The sequence below is a fragment of the Ammodytes marinus genome (assembly GCF_949987685.1).
Source record: "Ammodytes marinus genome assembly, chromosome: 2".
In the NCBI taxonomy this organism is placed as follows: domain Eukaryota; kingdom Metazoa; phylum Chordata; class Actinopteri; order Uranoscopiformes; family Ammodytidae; genus Ammodytes; species Ammodytes marinus.
Genome location: NC_137231.1, coordinates 8677425 through 8700348, shown reverse-complemented (window position 1 = coordinate 8700348; position 22924 = coordinate 8677425). Strand labels below are relative to the sequence as shown.

General features: G+C 41.6%; 1 protein-coding gene across 2 annotated transcripts in view; it reads left to right on the top strand.

The window, feature by feature from the left end:
- Positions 1 to 22924, top strand: part of arvcfb (ARVCF delta catenin family member b) — a 123752-nt gene that overhangs the window by 71307 nt on the left and 29521 nt on the right. For both annotated transcript variants that reach the window (XM_080037599.1, XM_080037598.1), the window contains 3 exons: positions 457 to 574; positions 810 to 981; positions 10869 to 10940. In XM_080037599.1, coding sequence (XP_079893725.1) covers positions 457 to 574; positions 810 to 981; positions 10869 to 10940 — 362 coding nt within the window. The remainder of the gene's footprint in view (positions 1 to 456; positions 575 to 809; positions 982 to 10868; positions 10941 to 22924) is intronic.

Here is a 22924-nt window from a genome sequence, read left to right as displayed (position 1 = left end):
GACAACCAGGTTTTTGATGCACCGATACACTTGAACTGTAATGTGTTGTGTTCTTTTCACTGAGCTATATTTTATATATTTTTATGATAGCAGGAAATAAGACTCCTTGTAACTATGCATACAAATAAGTAATTGTAGTTGTACTATTAGTACTACTTTGTAGCTCATGGAGAATCATAGTGTGTTACGCCTAGCTTGATTTGTCAGATTTGTGTTAGAGTCAATTATAAGAATGACATTTGATTTGAATATTGACTTTTTGCAACTTAAATTAAATGTATCAGAAAGTCAGTATACTCCAAAAATCTGAGTCACAAGTTACAGCTGCAGATGTGTTGTGATAGTATCTTTATGCCCAGCCAACAGTGTACTTATACTTGGTATACACTCTTCTACAGTACTGTATATTCTTCCCTCATGCTTACTGACTGTGTGTGTCTGACTTTTGTCCTACAGAAACGTGAGCTCGGACGGGGCAGAGGCTCGCCGCAGACTGAGGGAATGTGAGGGGTTGGTGGACGCCCTGCTGCACGCTCTCCAATCAGCTGTAGGGAAGAAAGACATGGACAACAAGGTGGGACAACATTTGACTCACCCACTAAAAGAACTCATACTAGTTCATTCAAATGGTACATACTTCTGTACAGGATTTGGCTTCTTTGTCTCGTAGTTACTGAGATCCTATTGAAGTGCCACACAGAAATACTTGAACTTAATTATTCTGTGTGTCTCTCTCTCTCTCTCTCTCTCTCTCTCTCTCTCTCTCTCTCTCTCTCTCTCTCTCTCTCTCTCTCTCTTTCTCCTCCCAGTCTGTGGAGAACTGTGTGTGTATCATGAGGAACCTGTCCTACCACGTCCACAAAGAGGTTCCCGGAGCTGAACAGTTCCAAGACCCCTCAGTGCCCCAGGCCCCCGGGTCAGCAGGGCCACAGAGGAAGAAGAAGGACGACGCAGGCTGCTTCGGAGGCAAGAAGGCCAAAGGTGAGAGGACGGAAAGATAGGGAGGGAGACGGATGGAAATAACTTCACCACCAATCAGAATACTACTATTTGGCAAATTGGATACAAGTGCCTGAGTGGAAAGTGCAACTGAATCATTGTGTTTCTTATTGCAATACAGACAAGTTATGACTAATTCAGGACAGATCCATATAATGTCAGTTTTTACAAGTGTACACCATGTTCCTTAAATGATTAATAGGAGCTGGATATACTGTTTTTCAGTCTTAATTATTATTATTATTATTTTTTAACGTGCATCTTCTAATACATTTTTCATGAAATCTGTTGAGCGTATAAAGGACCGAGAGCAGAGCAGATAATTAAACAGCTGGATAGCAGAGATACCATTGTTTCCCATTGTTGTCCCCTTCTTCTTTGTTGTTCCCAGTTTATTACAAACCCCCTTTGACAATGAACAGATGAAGCAATCTGTCACATCTATTGTGCATGTAGGCTATATTCAATATGTCGCAAAATACTATTTCTCCTTCTCCACGGCCTTGTGAAAATAGGGTTTGCAGTTCTCAGAAATGAGTTTGCACTTTTGGTGATTGAGCTAGGAAAGACATACTAGTATTTGTATTTTAGTGTTTATACTCAAAACTTATTTAATGTCATCCATTTGTCAATCATTATATCAGTCACATTGAACAACTCAACTTCAGCCTTACTGCCTGAGTTGGCCATTAGCTCCTATAGAGGAGTTTAAAGTGCTCATAAAAATATAGTAAAACCATAACATATAGAGAACGCAGGAAAACAACAATAACCTAGAACATGCTGCATAATGTAAATGAACACTATCAGATGGAGAATCATTCACAACACATATTACCTTTTTATATTCCAACCAGCTGCTGCACCATCTACCTTCACATATGTTTAGTGTGTGCGGACAGTAAAGACGAGGCCGTTTGTGTAGTCACTGTCACAGTAACAGCTTAGCTTACGATACAACACTTTGATGGGACGCCCGTGTTTAAAGGTGTCAGTAATTGCCATCTTTAATGACAGCGTCTGTCTGCCTCGTCAGGAGCTTCTTGTCGTTATTGACTCACCTTAACAGATGTGGCACGCTCACAAACACACACACACATACACGTTGTTAGCAGCATCTTAATCAGCATTCTCCCCAGGCTCTTAGCCAAAACGACACTGTTATCTCCCTCCTGTACAACAGCAATAATGGCTGCCATTAATCAGTCAGCCAATGAGGTGTGACTACCAGCCAGTGACCCTCGACTTCTAACTACTCATTGGAGAATCCCTTTTGGGTTGAGGGGTCAGACTAACGCAGTAGCTAACATGTTTACAGATTTATAAAGACACCAATTACCTACACACCACGCATTGAATAATGAGATGTGTTTAGCCGCTGCAGACCCCTGAAGGTGTTTCTTTGACGAAACCACAAGCATTAAACGCGACTATAAAGGAGCGTGGAGGCGGGTAGTTAAGCACCGCTGTCGGCAATATGCCTGGCAATTTGTTACCTTAAGAAAAAAGCTTCAAAGTTTTGGCCTCTGCTTTCACTTTAATGTCGCATTCTGTTAAGAAATACACCATGAAGTCACGTGGGTACGTCGAGCAAGATGGCTGCGCAGTGAAAGAGCTCCGCTAACCCACCAATATATTTACTTAAATATCATATATCATAGTCCACTCATTTTTGTAAAACAGCTTCCAAAGTAACCCTGAGTTCACCCGAACCCCAATGGCTACTTCGAAATATTTTAAAGATCAGGCGACGGGCCGCATGTCGACGAGGAATAGTCCGTCTCCGAATGACGATATGGAAACTGCTAGCTTAACACAACAGAGGGAGAGCGACCAAGCTACACCGAACATGGATAATCTTTATGCCGAGATTGTCAAAATGAGCACCATGCTGCAGGGGATTGCAGGAGATATTTTAACCATCAAGCACACAACCTCTGAGCTGAAGAACACCGTTAACGGGATACAGGAGAAGCTGGATGAAGCAGAGGGACGTATCCACCAGCTGGAGGACACAGCCGAGCGGCTGGTGAGCAACCGAGAGCACGATGAGAAAAGGATGGACGCTATGTGGAACCGTATGCAGGTGCTTGAAAATCACAGTAAGAGACATAATGTGCGACTGGTGGGGCTTAAAGAAACCTACGGGACAAACGGCACTATGGAGAGTTGTGTTAAGAGAGTTCTGGGCGAGGGACTCGGGATTGAAGTTGACGGTGAATTTGAAATCGAAAGAGCGCATCGCTCGCTCGCTCCCGTGCCCAATGACGGACAGCCGCCCAGACCAGCGCTGATCAGATTCCTGCGACAGTCGGCGAGGGATAAAGTAGTGAGAGCAGCCAGAGAAAAGCGGGGCATCGAATGGGAAGGCATGCGACTGTCCGTGTTTCCTGACATGACACAGGAGCTTGCCGAGAAAAGAAAAACTTTCACATCCGTGAAGAGATCGCTGCAACGGCTCAACGTGAGATACACGCTGGCACATCCAGCGTCCCTGAGATTCACGTGGAAGGGGAAGAATCGGAGTTTCACAACCGCCAAGGAAGCAGAGCAGTTCATAAAGGCGAACTGCAATACAGATGCGTGAGCTGAGACCATGTCGGATAACACTCGCGTTGAAGACCCATAAGGAAGACTGTCTTGGACAATACAAAGAAAAAAGAGGTTGATTTAAAAGTGGACAATGTGGACAAAGAGGTGGGTGAGTGAGCTTGATATTGTTCTGCCTGAGCAACAAAGCCAGAGAGTGAGTCTCTACTGGTTAGGTGTACATACCCCACGGTCCAAAAAGTTTAGGTTTCTTTTCTTTTTTTTTTTTTTTTTTCTGTTTTGTCTTTTATGGCTGGAGAAAAGCCAGAGGTCCCAGGTTTTAGGTGGGCCCCTCCTAAGTTAAAGGTTTTTTCTCTATATGTTTATGTTCTTAGAAACGTTAAGGTTAACATTGATACACATAAGATGTTGTTGAAGCTGCGCTTGGTGATGACAGATAAAAGTACAAATGAGCCAAATAAGACATAGCAACTGCAAGAAGCATGGGGGACATCATTATTGCTGGCCTACAACTGAGTTTCAATATACTACTCATACTTAAATATGCCTAGGCACCACGTTCAATGCATTAGCTGGAATATAAATGGTTGTGGGAATCCGGTTAAGAGAGGGAAGGTATTGACTTATCTGAAGCATAATAAGACAGACATTGCTTTCCTTCAGGAAACACACTTTAAAGGAGAAGAAGCACTGAAACTAAAACGGAGCTGGGTTGGACAGATTTTTCATAGCTCCATTTCTAGTAAGCAGAATGGAGTAATTATATTGATAAACAAAAATTTAAGTTTTATTTTACTTAAAGAGATCAAGGATAAAGAAGGCAGAATGGTGTGTATACAAGCACTGGTTAATGGGTCTAAAATGATACTGTGCAATATTTACGCACCAAATAAAGGTGATCCACACTTTTTTCACAATGTGAATAAGACACTGGGGGAGATGGAGGGTCAAATAATATTGGCAGGAGACTTTAACCAAGTCTTAGATGCCTGCGTAGATAGAAGCAAATTTAGTGCCCCTGTAATGCCTAAGGATAGAGCTGCAATACATATGATAAACGAGGATGTTGGCCTGGTCGATATATGGCGATTAACAAATCCTACTGAAAGGGAATATACTTTTTATTCACACTGCCAAAAATCTTACTCTAGGATCGATATGTTTTTGATTTCAAACACCATTATAAAACATGTTGTGAAGTGTAACATAAATGCAATGGCCCTCTCTGATCATGCGCCAGTAGAGCTTGGCATTGATATAAATACTGATCAAGAGAGAAAAGGTAGATGGCGTATGAACACGTCGTTACTACAGGATGAGAACTTTAAACAACTGTTGAAGGAGGATATTAAATCTTTTTTCGAAATTAATGCTGGCAGCACTAATACAAGAGCAATGGAATGGGAAGCATCTAAGGCTTATGTTAGAGGGAAAATGATTGCACATTCTTCTAAAAAGAAAAAAGAGAATATAAAAAAGATAAAGGAATTGGAAATTGCGATCAAAAATCAGGAAATGGAACTATCAAAACAATTTTCGGATACGTTATATCAAGATATATGTAAGCTCAAGTTCCAGCTGCAGGAAATCTACAATAAAAAAGTTGAATATGCTTTATTCAGGCTTGGGACAACGTTCTATGAAGGAGGAGAGAAAACAGGCAAATTACTGGCCAGGCAACTAAAGAAACAAGACTCATATAATGTGATACCAGCTATTAAAAAAGGCAATAGTATAGTCTCCTCAACAAAGGAAATAAATGAAGTTTTACAACAGTTTTATAAAGAATTATACACTTCAGACATTAATCCCCAACAGGACGAATTGACAGACTTCTTTAATAACTTAAATATGCCTAAACTGTCAACTGATCAGATTGAAGGGCTGGATAGCCCCATATCAGAGAATGAAATTAGGAAGGCTGTTTCATGCATGAAAGCAGGTAAATCACCAGGCCTGGATGGTTTTCCGGTCGAGTATTATAAGCAATATATTGATATCTTTGCCCCAATATTAAAAGAGGTATATAATGAAGCTTTCACTTTAGGTTCTCTCCCTCCAACATTTTACGACGCCTTGATATCCGTTATACCTAAAAAAGACAGAGATCCAACAGACCCTGCTAATTATAGACCTCTGAGTTTGATAAACCTTGATTGTAAAATTTTAACTAAGATCTTGGCCTTACGTCTGGAAAGTGCATTACCTAGCATCATACACCCTGACCAAGTGGGATTTATGAAGAATAGGTCGTCCACGGACAACATGAGAAGACTATTACACCTGATATGGTCCAACAGGACAGGAAATGACCCGGTCGTTGGTCTCTCTCTTGATGCTGAGAAGGCATTCGACCGGGTTCAATGGGAATTCTTGTTTGCAGCTCTATCACATTTTGGATTCGGACAAACATTTATTAGTTGGATCAAAACCTTGTATAAAAGCCCGAAGGCAGCTGTGATAACTAACGGGATAATATCACCACTATTCAACCTTACCAGAGGAACTCGTCAGGGTTGCTCTCTATCCCCATTATTGTTTAATATTGTATTGGAGCCGCTAGCTATTTCTATTAGAGCCAATGCAAATATTAAAGGGGTGGATGGAGGCGGGAAAGAGCACAAATTGTTATTGTACGCGGATGATATTTTTATGCTGGTGAAAGACCCACTGAATTCGACGCCCCACTTAATGGACACAATAAAAACATATTCCAAATTATCAGGGTACAAGATTAATTGGTCAAAGTCGGAATCCATGCCTATTACGGGATTACTCAATCCAAACTTAATGACAAACTTTGGGTTTAAATGGGTACCAAAAGGGATGAAATATTTGGGAATAAAACTAAGCCAGGATATTGAAGAAATTCCGGCATTAAACTTTGAACCAGTAATACAAAAAATTAAAGCTAGTCTGGATAAATGGGGGAAAATTAATCTGACATTATGGGGTAAAGTTAATGTTATAAAAATGGTGATTTCACCACAATTCAATTATATTCTAATGATGGTACCAGTAACTACATCCCCTCAGATTTTCAAACGATACGATACAATCATTAAAGACTTTTTATGGGAAGGGAAAAGACCCAGAATTAAGCTTAGCAAAATGTGTTCACCTAGAGATAAAGGAGGACTGGGATTGCCAGACCCAAGATTATATTACATCTCTTTCGAAATGGCCAAAATAACCAGACACTGGAATAAAGATAATACATTAGAATGGGTTGCTATTGAAAATAAGTTGGCACTCCCTTTTTCACCTATTGATAGACTATCCCAGTGTTCGCTTAATTTACCCAATCCTATCATGGCACACTCTAAAGAGATATGGACTAAAATACATAAAATGTTTAAATTGTCACATTGTAAGCAATCCTACTCCTCCTTATGGTATAACTCCATGATTAAAATTGGAAAGACATCGGTATTTTGGAAGAAGTGGCATAGTAGTGGTATATGTAACATTGCTGATCTATTTGAAGATGATGTGTTTATGTCATACTCAGACTTATTGAGAAAATATAAGCTAAAGGGAAAAGACCATTTTTGGAAGTATCTTCAAATCAGGAGCTGTGTTACCTCCAAGATTCAGTACAGAGATGGGAACCACATCATGGATTACTTCAAACTACCTGGGGAGTGCAAACGAGCTTCTATATTTTATAGGAAAACCAACCAATTGCTTAGCTTTGACTGTCATAACCTAAAAGCAATATGGGAGAAAGATTTAGGATGTATAATGGAGGACAATACATGGTGGAAAATTATATCTGACAATGGAAAGTACATAAGGGAAGCCAAAGGGAAATTTACCCAATATAAAATTATACACAGGTACTACTCTACACCACTAAGACTATATAGAATGGGAGTAATGAATAACAATTTATGTTGGAAATGTCAGAAAGAAGCAGGTACTTTATTACACTGTATTTGGCAATGCCCATGTATTCAGCCCTTTTGGAGATTTGTTTTGGAGTACTTAGGCAAATGGGCCGCAAGAAAGCTACCAGTATCTCCTAGACTTTGCCTGTTAGGTGACAGAAGTCAACTACACAACATGTCAAGTAAAGATTTTTCTGTCATCATGGTTGGCATTACAGTGGCTGCAAGGACGATTCTTAAACATTGGAAAACAGTTACAACTCCAGGATTTAAAGAATGGGCTAACGCCATGATAAAAACAGCCTCATATGAACATATGCTTAATAAGCTGAATACTATAAACAAGGATAAAGCACCAGCATGGGAGAGTTTCTGGACTTATATCACACTGACCGATAAACCTGTAACGTGAACAAAGTTGATGGAATGTAATGATGCTCCTGAATGTTGTATGGATAACCATTCTAGTCACTCCGATATGATTGTGCCCCTAGAGCTGCTCTTGTTATCTCCTGATTTTACAGATACAAATATTTATTTGTATTTCTATTCTTTATAATGGCAAAGACTTTAATTGTACTGTAATAACAAATGTCTCTGAATGTGTAACCTTGTACTGTCATGCACCAAAGCGAAAATTTAAATAAAAAAACTTGAATTACAAAAAAAAAAGAAATACACCATGACGGTCAATGTGCGCTTTGCAGCTCCAGCTTTGTTTTAACTAATACACAGTCTGATTCTTGGCTGTTATTACCCTCTCTTTCAACACATTTCTGTCCCCTCCCACACAGTGATATTAATGAAGCGTGGTGGCAGTTTGTGCTGTTTTTCTGTACGTGTGTCCCTGTGACTCTCTCTCTCCTGCTTCACTTTGTGACAGTAAAAAGCTTTCTTCTTAGCCTTACTCTTTTTCTTCATTCTTTTCTTCCTCCCTTTCTTGCCAGCTTATCTTTCCCTATTTATGCTTCCAACTTCTCTGGCCATTTGACTGCTTTTCTCGCTCTTTTGACTCTCTCTTAAAGAAAAGCCGTTCTACTGATGTCAGCTCTTTGAACATGCTACCCAGCGAACGCCTCTGGAATGCTAACAGCTTACCCTCTTGCCTCTTTTCAAACTCACAAGTACTCAATCCGTTTTCTCTCTATTTCTCTTTCTCTTTCTCTCTCTCTCTCTCTCTCTCTCCATTTTGGCCTTTTTCCCTTTCCTCTTCAATTTTTCACCTTTGCTATTTAGTAAAAGCTGACTTTCTTTTTGTGAAAAAACAATAACTGTTCATGTCAATTGCACAGCTTCTTGACACACACACACACACACACACACACACACACACACACACACACACACACACACACACACACACACACACATCTTTTTCACCATGCCTCTTCTCTCTCTCCTCCCTGCTTTTGTGTTTTTTGGCATTGCCGCTGCTTCCTTGGCTAACTATAGAGGAATGGTTTAATCAAGGTGAGTGTCCTCTCCTTCAAGCCCTTTCACTTTAGCTCTCCTCCTCTCCCTGCCCCCTGGCTGTAGACTGTAGTTAGAAGTAGTTGTGGGTGTCCTCTAAAAAGCCTGAGAAAGTTCCAAGGCCTTTAGAAAAAGTCAGGTTGTTTCACTCATTCCATATGCATTCCTTCACCCTACCTTCTGTTGCACTGGCTATTACAGATCCCATCCTCTACCAATCATCACATGTTGTTAGAAGGAGGTGTTCTTTTGTCCTGTAAGAAAAGTTTGAATGTAAATGTTGCACTTGGTGAAACAGGTAAGTTTGTCATGTTGTCTGAAAAGCAGAGCTTGACCAATCAAATGAGTGATAGCTGCAGTCATGAAACCAAAGCCTGAAATCCTTCCCTGGAGCTACAGTTTGTGTGAATATATGATCGAACTGAAGCGCACAGCCTTTTGCACTACAGGTGAAGATAGTCCAGGCAGCTATGACACACTGCTACTCTAAGAAAGGGTTCCAAGCCCTTCACCCTTTTGACTATAAATGTTAAGCTCTGCTGCAGACCCTGTTATTGTGCGTGCATGTGTGTGTATATAGAGAGCTTGAATGAAACAGATGCTACTACAACAAGAGTTATATTGAAGCTTCCAAATACCAAGATGTTTGGCCTCGATTAGCTATCCTTCAAATGTTTTGCACTGCCATCTCCGAGACACATTTCCTCACCAGTTGGAAAGGTCCTAAAGGAATATTTGAGCATTTTAGATCCAAATACTCCTTGTGACTTTCTTGCCAAGAATATTATTGATACCACCGTCCTTCATGTCTGTGTTTCAGCTACAAAGCTACATTCAGAGTTCCATTAGCTTAGCTTCAGATAAGAATCCAGTTTGTTTTGCTTACCCAACCTCATCACCTACTGGCTGTAAAATATATTGTAGATATACTGTATATCTATCTACAATAGAGTGATATTGACCCTATCATCTGTTGGCAAAGACGCAAATACATGTATTTCTCCAATGTCAAACTATTACTTTCAACCTCCCAATCAAAATTTGACTCTGATGTCAAAGTTACTATAGTTGAGTAAAAGAACATAGAAAACCTTCTACACATCTATTGTAGAATAATTCATTAACAGCTCTGAATGAGATTCCCGTGATTAGTTTGATGTCAACCAAGTCTCTGTGTACATTATACTATGGGAAGAAGGCATTGACCAGTTAAAATCTTATTTAACATAAAAACAAATATCCATTAACCATGATGATGGCAACATAAATACATGAGCTTGGTTCCGTAACAGAGCGATAGTGACCGGAAATATTCACTTTGGTCTAATAGAGGAATGAGCGGTTATGTCTGTGTGTGTGTGTGTCTGTGTACCATCCCCTGGGCATGTCCATGTGCATGTGAGACACGTCCATTAGCCGACTGAGCTGCAATCACCCACACACCCCTCCTACTCCATCTCCACTGTTACACTGCATTATTCAAGGGGTTTGACCACTCAGGAAGTGCTGCTTTTACACATGGGAAAGAAAGGTGTACGCCGGTATATGTGTGCGTGTGGTCTCCTCCTGTGCTCATACTGTGTGTTTTTGCCATTCATCCTTGTAAACAAATGGGTGTTGCATAGCCAGCAGTGTTGCTTTTATGTCTGTGTTTGAACACATCAAGCTTCTAGCTCTCTGTACTGTGTATCCATGCAAACATTCATGTTTTTTTTTTGTGGGTGAACGTTTAGACCTGGATTAGATCGATTCTGAATTGGCGGCTCTTAAAGAAAGTACACTCGAACACTTGAAAATGGTTCAATTTTATAGACACAGAATATAAGCTATTTGCAGCCTTCCAAACCCATATCGGTCTAACCCTGGTGTCGACGACATTGTCTTTTTTTTTTTTAATACTACGGTTGTCTTCTCGTATGATACTCACATCATCTTCCCTCTCTTCTCTCCTCTATCCAGGCAGAAAAAACGGTGAGAACGACAAAAACTACGACACGTTGGATCTGCCCAAGCGCGCAGAGCCGTCAAAAGGTAGGGGCTCGCCTGTCAAGCAAAGCAGCTCTCTGTTAACGCCGCAACTCCCAAGAGTGAGAATGTCCCAGAGGAAAGATAGTCTGGAAATAACATGACTCATTTAGATGACGGCAAGAGAGTAGAGAGAAATCCTAGGTCTGGGACAATAACACTGGTGTAGACATGAGTGTGATTCGTTTGGTTGGAGGCAGGTCAGGTGTATTGGTGAGGGTGGATTTGGCCTTGTCATTTAGATTGGTGGTGGCCTTCAATTTGTTTGGCAGCTAGTGTGTGAGAGCATCAACTCTGTGAGCTGTCTTTATGTTAAATACCGCAGCAATGTGCCGGGACACAAAAGGCAATAAAAAAAGAGGCCTGTTATTGTAATCTGATCTCTGTCAAGTTTGTAGATAAAGGCCATCCTTTGTTTTGTCCGTTGCATTGTGCTCAGCTATAATTCACGGGTGACTGGTGACTACTGAGCCTAGGATTCGGGCGTTTAACTTATGCTGCATATTTTGCACTGCATTGTTTTTTATCAATAGTTTGAAAAAATGGTCCCACACCGGACTCTTATGTGAAGCTGACACTTCATGGAGAAGTGACACTGCTGCAGCGCGCTCACGACCAGACGTGAACTCACATACACGGTGAAATCTCCCATTAAAAAAACGGCATAACCCACTGATTTTCGGATTTCTATTCTATTTTTAAAGTCAACTTGAGCGCAAGTGGAAAACCGGTCATTCGGTCGACACATTCACATCCCTAATGCATATAGAGAAAGTAATAAAAACAGCCTACCACACAACAAAAAATGATCAGACCTTCATCTCTTATTTTTTTTTAATGTTTGAACATGACTTCTGCAGGTGAACTATTCATTAAACTGCCCAAATTCAAGAATAAAAACAATAATCAAACTACTGGACTTTAAAATACTGGCCGACTCTTTCAACATACTTTCAGTTGTAGGCTTCTAATTCAATATGTTTGCCTGGTTTTATATTATGTGTATGAGCAATATCAACATTTCATATAATTAACTAAAAGAAAAATAACCAAATCTAAAGGGAATATCTATACTGTTACAGTATAGATATTCCCTTTAGATCTGGTTATCTTTCTTTATTTTTCTAATACAGGTATTATAATTATTGACACTAAATTATGAAGAAAAAAAAAGTGTGTGCAGGGCCAGTGAAAATATACAAGGGGCCAGTAAAACTCGGATCCACTGGCCCGGCGGGCCAGTAGGAAAAAAAAGTTATGTTGAACCCTGCGGGGTATTGGAAACTTTGGCTACTAACTAGATGATCTTTTAATCTTGTGCATCATTTTTCACACTGAAATTCCAATTATTGTCTGGTGTTGCCTTCTCAATTGCATATGCTGGTTTTACTTAATTGTATATTGAATATATTTGGGTGATAAACCGTTACCGTAAAAAGACCTTTGGAGATGTCACCTTGAGCTTTACAAATGCTTCCACAATTGTCTGATGTTTCATGTACAAAATGATGTCGATTGAACACTGGTAGGATTACACCCTGTTTGGACAGAGGCTAGCTGCTTTCCTCGTTGTGCTTAGCTTAGCTAACCAGCTGCTACAGACATAGGAGTGGTGTCAGTACTCTCATCTAACTGACTTACTAACTAACATGGTATTCCCAAAATGTCAAGGTTCCCCATAATGAAAATAATCATATGTTGGTGTATATCGTGACAATAAACCATTTTGAATGTTTTAATTCAGTAGATCTCTAGATAAAAATGTTAGTGTTTGGCTGACAAAAATCCATCACATTGATTAAATCCTTCACTGTAATCAAGCCATAAAGAAGGTCTGCTTATTGATTTGGGTCAGCCACATTAGTCAGATAGGCCATATAGCTGTCATAAAAATGCAGCTGATTGCTGATTCGTTTCAATCATCTCACAACATATTGCCCAACTCTAACTACAAACCATAGTGCAGTATCTGCAGCATGGTGAGGATTCATTGTATAACGGTGACATGTTGCATAAAGTGTATACGTCTGGCAACACACAAAGCTGTATAGAAATATTTTTGTTGCTGTTATTTGAAAAGTTGAATGCACTGCTGTTGGGTCCTGAAGTTCAAGGGAGTGTGCTTTTTATTGAATATATCCAGAGAATAGTGAACAGTGATTTGGCATAGGTAACATGGCATACTCCCTCCGTGAAGCAGCTATGTCCCCAGACTCTGCAACTGGTTCATCATGGGTGAATAGCTGTGTGTGTGTGTGCACTCTCTCATGCATCCTCTCTTTGCTTTTTGCATTTTTGGCTCTGTACCGTTCATAAAAGCAAATTAGTATGCAGCACACACATCGGCGCATACAGACGGTGATAGAATATGTTTGCTTTTGTGTGAGTCGGTATAATACCCTCCTCTGTGGAAAGGTGTGTGTGTGTGTGTGTGTGTGTGTGTGTGTGTGTGTGTGTGTGTGTGTGTGTGTGTGTGTGTGTGTGTGTGTGTGTGTGTGTGTGTGTGTGTGTGTGTGTGTGTGTGTGTGTGTGTGTGTGTGTGTGTGTGTGTGTGTGTGTGTGTGTGTGTGTGTGTGTGTGTGTGTGTGTGTGTGCGCGTGTGTTATTGGCTGTCCATCTGTCTAGCGGTGTCTGTGGCATTTGCCTGCACTTAATGCACACTCTTCTGTGGTATTTACCCATCAGCACCTTCATCATTGTCTAGTGGCAGGCACTCAAAGTCACTGCCACTTCCTGTTTGACTGATAATTAGCCACATTAACATAGCAAAGTGGGCTCTCATTAAACTAGATCACAGTTAATTGCTTTGCTTTTTTCCAAGTTAAGCCGATTTTTTCCAATTTTTTTTTTGTTTTTAATCACTCACAAAGTAAAGGAAAAGCAGATGAGCTCCAAGGATGATAATTAATATTTTCCTGCTCACTGGGTTTTTCATGGATAAAAGCCAAGCCAAGCTGGCATGCTGCAACTGTATAGCGCTTACAATTGTGCTGCGATTACGTAACACAATGTGCTAACAACACCCTTCGGAGTTCCGAATTCCGGAGAAAGCAATTATCGTTATAGGCCTAAATGTCATGCACCGTTGAAATGTGTGTGTGTGTGTGTGGGGCTTTGAGTCGGAGAGAAAGAGCGCTCAGCGTTTTCTCGCTCACCGACAGACAAATCATATTTGGCGTTTATTAGCTCAACACACAGGCGAAAAACAACGGCGAGGGGCACGGATAATAAGCTTAATCGCCAGAGCAAAGCCCCACATTGACTTTTAAAGCACATTTATGACTTTTTCCCTTTCGCGGGGAAACACCGGGGGACTAAAGTGCTGGGGACCGCCAGACCATAAAAAGTCACCTGGGCTGCCTTGTTTGTTTGTCTATGGAAATGTATGTTTGTGTGGGTTCGGGCATGTACTTGCAGCCTCGGCGGATAGCCCACACATCCCCTGGTCATTTGTGGATAGTTTGCACACAGAGAGGGAGCGAGGGAGGGAGAGAGAGAGTGAGAGAGAGAGAGGAGCTCCCATCGGGTGGCCAATGTTAAGGGAGATATGGGAGATTACATGTGTATCCCGGTCCTGATCTCATGTCAGCCAGAGGGAGGTCAACGCCGGGACCGGGCTGGATCTGACGGCGGGCAATGATTAATCTTTGTGTGTGTGTGTGTGTGTGTGTGTGTGTGTGTGTGTGTGTGTGTGTGTGTGTGTGTGTGTGTGTGTGTGTGTGTGTGTGTGTGTGTGTGTGTGTGTGTGTGTGTGTGTGTGTGTGTGTTTTTAAGTGTAAAAAAAAAAAAAAAAAAGGAGACGGACGAAAGAGTAAACAAGACAAGACAACCAGGCCTAATGGGTATTTTTAGTTTCACAACTCTTTTGAATGCAGCACATTTTGAGACATGTTTCCAAGGCTAATGCCAGCAGTCTTTATTACAAGGACAACATTCTGAACATCTATAAAGCTTTGTTAATGTATTTTTTATGGCCACATGAGAACAGAGGAACAAGCTGTAAACACAATATTGACACACGTACATCATTATCGCCATATAAAGTTGTTATGGATGACAAACAGGCGTGCACTGGCTTATTTACACATCCGGCAGACACAGATCAATGTTTGCATCGATTTTTTGAGTCCTATTTTTTCTTGACACCAGACGAACGCAATACCTGACATTCACTCCTGTCTCCATCATACCCTGAGAAAAAATATCCATCTCTTTAGCTGCCAAATGTTGTAAAATCAACATGAGGCAACTGCAGAGTTGAGTGACATTTATCTGCGGGTGACCCCGTTTTAATTTCATACAGTTGTTTTATCCATTGTTATTATAAATATAAAATTATATTCTCATAATTTTGGCTTTTGTAACCTAGACGTATGACATTTTTCCTTAAAGAAATATACCTTGTTCACTTACTAGTTATATTAGAAGATCAATACCCCTCTCCTGTCTGTAAAATGAATATGATGCCAGAGCCTAACTTAACTTAAACACTAACAACTATAAAACAGCTAGCCTGGCTCTCTGTTATATCTTGTTTTATTTCAATAGTCCAAAATAAGGTTTGTAAAATGTCCTGTTGTTTCTTTGTCCTGGACTATTTCTATTACTCAGCAATTTCTCAAAGTAGTCTTGTTGTCCTCACCATGAGGTTGCCAAACAAAAAAAAGTAATTCATAAATAGTAAATGGTCCAAAAAAGGAAAAGTGAAAGTAGTGTTCTATTGTTATACCCAATGCAAAACCTCTAGACTGTGGTTCATTCTGGTCTGCACACATGCAACATTGGTTTGTCGTAACCACAGCGACAACTGACTTTAGCAACATTGACTGTGGTTGGCCCAAATGTCTCCTCCAACAGCCGGTTTCATGTTAAAACCATGACCATGTTATAGCCTTTTCCCTAACCGTAACCAAGTGGTTTTAGTTTAGGAACAAATTGAATTAGATATGGGGAAATAGTTTGTTTACAAAGTCGGTTTGACAAGCTTGGCAGTGCTACAATATAAAGCTATTGAAAGTCAAAATCTAATCAGAAAAGTCCAATATCAGTGTGTCTAAAGGTTGAGAGGGCCTACACGTTCTAACCCAGACAATCATTATGAACCAGACATGAATGCCTTCTGCACTTAAAGACTTATACTCACTATATTTCAATAATCAGTCCTGACTTTTTGCCTCCTGGTGAACTTGTCTTGACAGTTTCTCAGTTGCTGTGATCGGCCCCTTTAGTTGATGATGTGGCCGATTTGTCCCATATTGATTAAGTGAGTTGTTTGTTGGTGCAGTTTCACCCCGAAAGGCAACCTGTATCAGCCAGGCTCATACATCAGAGAAGTCCAGATTGTGCATTATTCATTCCGCCCAGAACACAGGCACACAATGAGAGAGAGAGAGAGAGAGAGTTAGAGAGAGAGAGAGAGAGAGAAAGAGAGAGAGAGAGAGGAGGGGGGAGGCTGTTACACACAAGTAAATATGAAGTGTAAAAAGATGCATTTCAATATAAAGAGCCACTGCTGAGTGCGGCAGCCCCTGAAATCATGAAACAATTTTCCAGACGCTAATTAAAACCGAAGCGTGAACCCTTTTAGATTGGAGAAAGGTCAGGTGAGGGTAGGAGCAATAGATGAGAGAGGGGAAGGCCCTGTGTGTGTGTGTGTATGTGTGTGTGTGTGTGTGTGTGACGTGCTTGTAACGATCTTGCCTCCTTCTGAAAGTAAAATAAAAAGGAAAGAATTCTTAATTAAAAACTCAAAATTATAGCTTTCTTTTCCTGAGGTTGAGGTTGAAAGATTACAGAAACAGTTACTCATGTTCAGAGGATAAAACTGGGCCTCAAATGAACTAGCTTTTACTTTCTTCATGCAGCCTTGTTCGGCGGTCACGGTACAGGAGAGCTTCACATCCTCTCTGAGCGCGTGTGTGTGTGTGTGGGTGTGTTTTCAATGAACTTTGACAACCAAGGTTAATAAGTACAAGTGCTCAGATCCTGCTGACACTTAAGACAGGATTCACTTGACCTTGACGAATGAGAAAGACAGGATTTGGCCCTTTTTTTTCTTGTCGTGCGCACACACACAGCTCAGCTTGTAAAAACATGTCTTTGGTTGCTTTAAGAATAACACATTTGTTGTATGCCTGTAGCATGGCAATGGATCGTAATTGTTTCATCATATTGCATTGCATCCTGTGTGTGTGGGGGGGCACGAATGTTTTCACGCTTAAAAATCAATTGAGTAGTTGCCTAAGAAATACCAATGTACAACCTCAAAGTGGTGCAATCGAAAAAAGCCAGGAGATCACCACAACCACACTATGTCTGTGCACCATTTCTATGCCAGTTCATCCAGGATATTCTAATTGATAATTGAATGATTTGACCATGAATGTCTGCACAACTTCCACAATCCACGCCAGTAAACTGCTATTTGCCTTTTAAATGTTACTTCTTGGCCAGCTAGCTCCCTCTCCACTAGTATATTTTTTTTATGAGGAAATCATTGGAAACGGTGTGTGTGTGTGTGTGTGTGTGTGTGTGTGTGTGTGTGTGTGTGTGTGTGTGTGTGTGTGTGTGTGTGTGTGTGTGTGTGTGTGTGTGTGTGTGTGTGTGTGTGTGTGTGTGTGTGTGTGTGTGTGTGTGTGTGTGTGTGTGTGTGTGTGTGTGTGTGTGTGTGTGTGTGTGAATGCTGTTTCCTTTTGGCAGGACTTATTCCCAGCATGATTCATCTATTTGTCGAGTTGCTTGTATTTTCCAGTTAGGCTGATTGATCACAACCACACTATATATATTGTTAATGAGTCATATCTCACTATACGGGCAATGTGACTGAGGAATAAAGGTCTAAGCATTCGAAAAGCGTCCATGCTGCTTTCCGTGAGCTAGCCCTCTCTCTTTCTCTCTCTCTCTTTCTCTCTCTCTCTCTCTCTCTCTCTCTCTCTCTCGCTCTCCCCTTACAAAATCCCCTCCTTCTTCTCTAGCTCTCTTCCACTTCAGTGTTCTCTCCATCCCTGGGAGATTTATCACACTCCCCTCACCTCGAAAACCCACCATCTAAAAAGACGGCAGCATTTACCAAGAAGACAACTTTGTAGCGTGGCCTTGTCTTGCGAGCCGAGCATTTAATTTGTGGGGGGGATCTTAGCGTTGACAAACTGCACCAGTGTGCGCTGTTATGTATTGCATTGTGTAACCCTCTTTGATATCATCCCCTCCGGAGGTCTCTATTTGTAGTGCAATGAACACCGACTGTTTCTGCTATCGGGAGTCATCTCCCGTCGCTGATACATCGCAGCTCTTGAAGTCTGAAAGAGTCACATGCTCACTGGTATTAGGGAACAACAGTGCTGCAATTTCACTTGTTTGTCTCCGCGGTTTTGTCGCCGTCACATGAAGAAGAACTATTTCCCTTAATGGCTCTCAATGGGATGAATCTGATACTTCCAATCCTCCGCTTAATATCTCTATGGCTCATAAGCTGCGCCCAGATAAACAATTGTTTTGCCCCAAAGGCGATATATATATATAAAACGTCCTGCCGCAGTGAGCAAATATGTTTCAAGAAGAAGGTTCCATTTGTCAAGATAAAGCATCTTTGCGCCATTGAACTGCTGCCAACAACTAGTCTTTTTCTTCAGAGCAGTGCAACTCCAGTGGGATGGGAACATTTTTGGCTGGTTCTGCGTCTTTACTTTTATACCCTAAAGTTATGGCAGAACTCCCATGAATAATTTACTCTCCATTCCCAATTCCAAGCAAGTCTTACACAGGCACTCTCTCCCTATTTTCAGAGCTGTGGAATTTAGCACCCAGGTAGTGAAGGCTTTGCTGACTCCCTCTGCCCTCAGCTGAGTTGGTGCTAGCTTGCAGCCTGTTGAGCGCCCCAGGTGAATCACTTACCCTTTTGTTCAGAGAAAAAAAGCTCCACACAGTTTCTCCCATTGCGTACCCTTTGCTCGCCTAAAGCCGTCACATTTCACGGCAGAGTGAGATTCCAAATGACAGTTGAGGGTGGGGGGGGGACACATGGAAATGGAATGTCACGTTCAACAAATCGTGCTCCCAAACACCAAGCATGAATAGAAAACGTATAGCATTTGGATCGCATGCTCATGCACGGTCACACATACCTTCTCACTGACGGCTTCTCTGCTATCTTGACACATAGCGTCCACTCATCATCACATGCATGGATCCAGACTGCCAGGCACCTTATATCACTCCCTTTGTGTCCTCAGTGGTTACTTTTCTCTTTGCATGTCACCATCCTTATGCCACATATTACCGTGCATACATAGCAATGCGTACCATCCCTTCTACATGCTCTCTCACTGGATGCCATCACGTCCAGAGGGAAGCTGATCCCCCTCTAAGACAATGAGGCTATAGTGTACCATGAGGTGTGATGAGTGACTAATTGATTCATATTTCTGTTCCATCTGAGCTAGGTAAAGGATGAATAAAAGTGGACAAAAACCTAGAACCAAAACATCAGATATAATTGTGCTACTCTGGAATTTTTTACCAGAACTATTTATGTATAATAACAGTTTCCTGCTCTGAACCACTTTGCATGTGGGTGCACCAAGTAGAGGCAAAAGGGATAAGTGACACGTGCATTAGGGTTCCCTTCATGCAGAAAGACGGGGGAGTTTTAAGAACAGTTCTCTGTAAAAATGAACTTAATTTATTTTGGACCAAAGCATGACAACATTGTTTAAACCATTGGTGGCGAAAAACATATATATTTTGTTTCAAGCCCTGGTCAATTTTGAGGTTTTGGCTATTTTGCTTCCACAACATGTCTTCTTTGTAATACAATTGTAAGGAATTGTAATACAAAAAATAATAGTTTTAATGTAAGTTATCAACTGGCAACGTTTCATGGTCATTTTCTATAGTTTTTTTTCAACAATGTACCGTATTCAGCTGCATTATATCTCCTTAAATGTATTCCTATGTTAACTGCACAGTCCACATTCTGTTCCATTGCCTCCCTCCCTCACCACAGCACCTGAGACTAAAACCTGGTCCCACTCTGCCACCCCAGCTGTTGGTATACAGCACCACTGAGCCTGCTCAGCTATAGCCACAGCTAGCCTGTCACTCCTCACATGCCAATCACTTTCCCTCCTTCGTTGTTGGTGGTAAAAACTCAGCACAACACTGAAAAAGCGACTAATTATGTGAATAGCCTGCGGCGTGCAGCTGACATTTTAGCTGCTGCAACCCACACACACACACACACACACACGCGCACACACACACACACACACACACACACACACCCTTTAACTCCACGTCGTCCCCTCATGAGCTGTTTCACACAGCAGTGATGAAAAGGCGTGTAATAAGCAGAGGACTCAAAAAAATAAAAATAAATGACGGGAGCTGGATGTTTATTTAAGTGGGACCACCTTGTGTTTTGTTGGAAATACAAAGAGGTTTGCATAATAATGCTATTCCTAGGAGGTCTGGCAGAGAGAGAGAGGCTGCTCTACACATCATTAGTGGAATGAAGTCCTTGCAAATTAATGTGTTTTTGTGTGTGTGTGTGTGTGTGTTGACGCATGGCAGCATGTATCCACCTGTGTTTGCCAGAGGACATAACGGGGTGCCTCTGAATCCCTTCACTGCCTCTGTGACAGACAGCCCTCCAAAACTATTTCTCAACTTTTTAAAATCTTCCCTACCCCTTCCAAATAAAACCTCAAGCTGCCCCCCCCCCCCTGATCAGTTCTTCCTCCTACGACGCCCTGTGGGGTTCTGAAATAGTTCTGGGAATCCACGGTAGCCGGAAGCATCGGGCTCTTTAAATGAATTACCATGTTGTTCGCCTTCCCCCGTCTCCCCAAATCTTGAGCGTTTTTGAGCAAAGCGATAATTATGAAACAAGGACCATTCCAGGGAAGTAGAAGGGGGAAGCGCACTATCATTTGCTTGCCAATTGGAGCCTTTGCTTGGCCCCGTTGGAGGCTCAAGAGGACTGCTTCCTGTTTGTTTTTTGCAAGAGACGCTTTAATCTAATTAAAAACAGATTAAATGTGTGCTGACTGCCATCACTGGAGCTACAACAGAGGCTTACTGAGGGGAGAAAAACAACCCCACCCTTCTGTAGGAAAAATTGCCACTGTACCATTACTGATAAACAGAAAAATGAAATATTGGTCATAAACGGTCTAGACTGTTGTAAACAGCAGAGTCTAAATGTCCCCCTAAAGACTGCTGTCCTTGTATACAATCGAAAAGGAGAGGGTTCAGACGGAGCGCAGAAGGAGCTCGGCACTGGCGGTCGTCCAATCAAACTGTCCGTCTTGCTTTATTGTGCACATAAAATCAGTCAGATTTACATGGTGCGTCATGCCAGCGTGACTCCTGAGATCATATTTTAGGGGATTTAACTGACACTTTTATACCAGGCCACATAAAACGTGTGCTGCACTGCTTTAGCGAGCGAGTGAGCAGGAGAGTGGATACATAAGGGCAAGGTCCCAGCGCTGGGACAATGGCGATAACAACAGACACTGAAGAGATGAGTGGGAGATTGGGAAGCAGTCTAAAGGAACAAGACGTAAGCTTCTACTTTATGTAAGACAGGGAGAAGAGTGAGTGGGAAGAGAGCGAAAAGCAAAGAAATGTTTGGTTGTGAGACAGACAGACAAATTGTTTGATAAGTCTATAATCACAAGTATTTTGGATTTTAAATAATATAATTAGTTTGCCCCTTTCTTAATAACAAATACACACACACGCACAAACATACACACACACACACACACACACACACACACACACACAAACTCATTATCGCACGCTAATGCTCTATCAGACTCTGACCATGAGGGTGGTATTATATAGCTATTAGAGGTGGGGTTGTTTGTCAGGGTGTTGGACAGATAGAGGGTGAGAGAATATTACCCGGGAAAATGGGCCGTGGCATCAGCTGTGTGTGTGTGTGTGTGTGTGTGTGTGTGTGTGTGTGTGTGTGTGTGTGTGTGTGTGTGTGTGTGTGTGTGTGTGTGTGTGTGTGTGTGTGTGTGTGTGTGTGTGTGTGTGTGTGTGTGTGTGTGTGTGTGTGTGTGTGTGTGTGTGTGTGTGTATATTAGGGGAGAAACTCATAAACTATCAGCCTCCACAGCGAGAGTTAAAGCAGGATATCCATCACACTCCAGCGTGCCATTTCCCAAAGAGGGGGCCTGCTGGGCTGGAGGGAGCAGTTAAATGAGGGATGCGCGCTGACACCGAGCCAGACACAGGAAATCCCTCTAGCGTCAAACAGCATCAGGGCCCACATCACCCATCCTAGGACACAGAGGGTGCACTTGTTAAAGGGGTCAGGCTGTGGTGCACCGGCCACTGTATGTGGAGTTCACTTTTGTTTTATTGGGGTGTAGCATGTAGATCAGCTTTCACCAATCCCCACTTTACTTCATTAGTCACATAAAAGACTAGACATTATTGATGCCATCAAGATGACCAAAGCTTAATATTAAAGGCACTTTTCGTCAAATCCGCTACCTGTCCATACTGTGTGTGTGTGTGTGTGTGTGTGTGTGTGTGTGTGTGTGTGTGTGTGTGTGTGTGTGTGTGTGTGTGTGTGTGTGTGTGTGTGTGTGTGTGTGTGTGTGTGTGTGTGTGTGCGCTGAAAAAAGCATCCATTGTTCATACACAGCCTAGGCTCTGTAAACGGGGATGTTGCTAGCTATGGTGGGTCCCCTATGTTTACCTAGCAGTTTAAAGAGCCTAGGCTGTGTATTAACAACACCAGATTTATTTTCCCCAGCGCAAAAATAGTACGGACAGGTAACGGATCGTGAGGATATATTTCCTGATTTTTGATAACAAGAAATCTCCATGATTCACTGACTCCACCTCTAAATACTTCTGCTTTTAGACTTTTATTTTTTGGCAGCAAATATTGACCGGTATCGGTTATCTTGAATCAGTAACATACATTAGTGCAGCAACCCCAGTCTGTTTATGTGTGTGTGTCTATG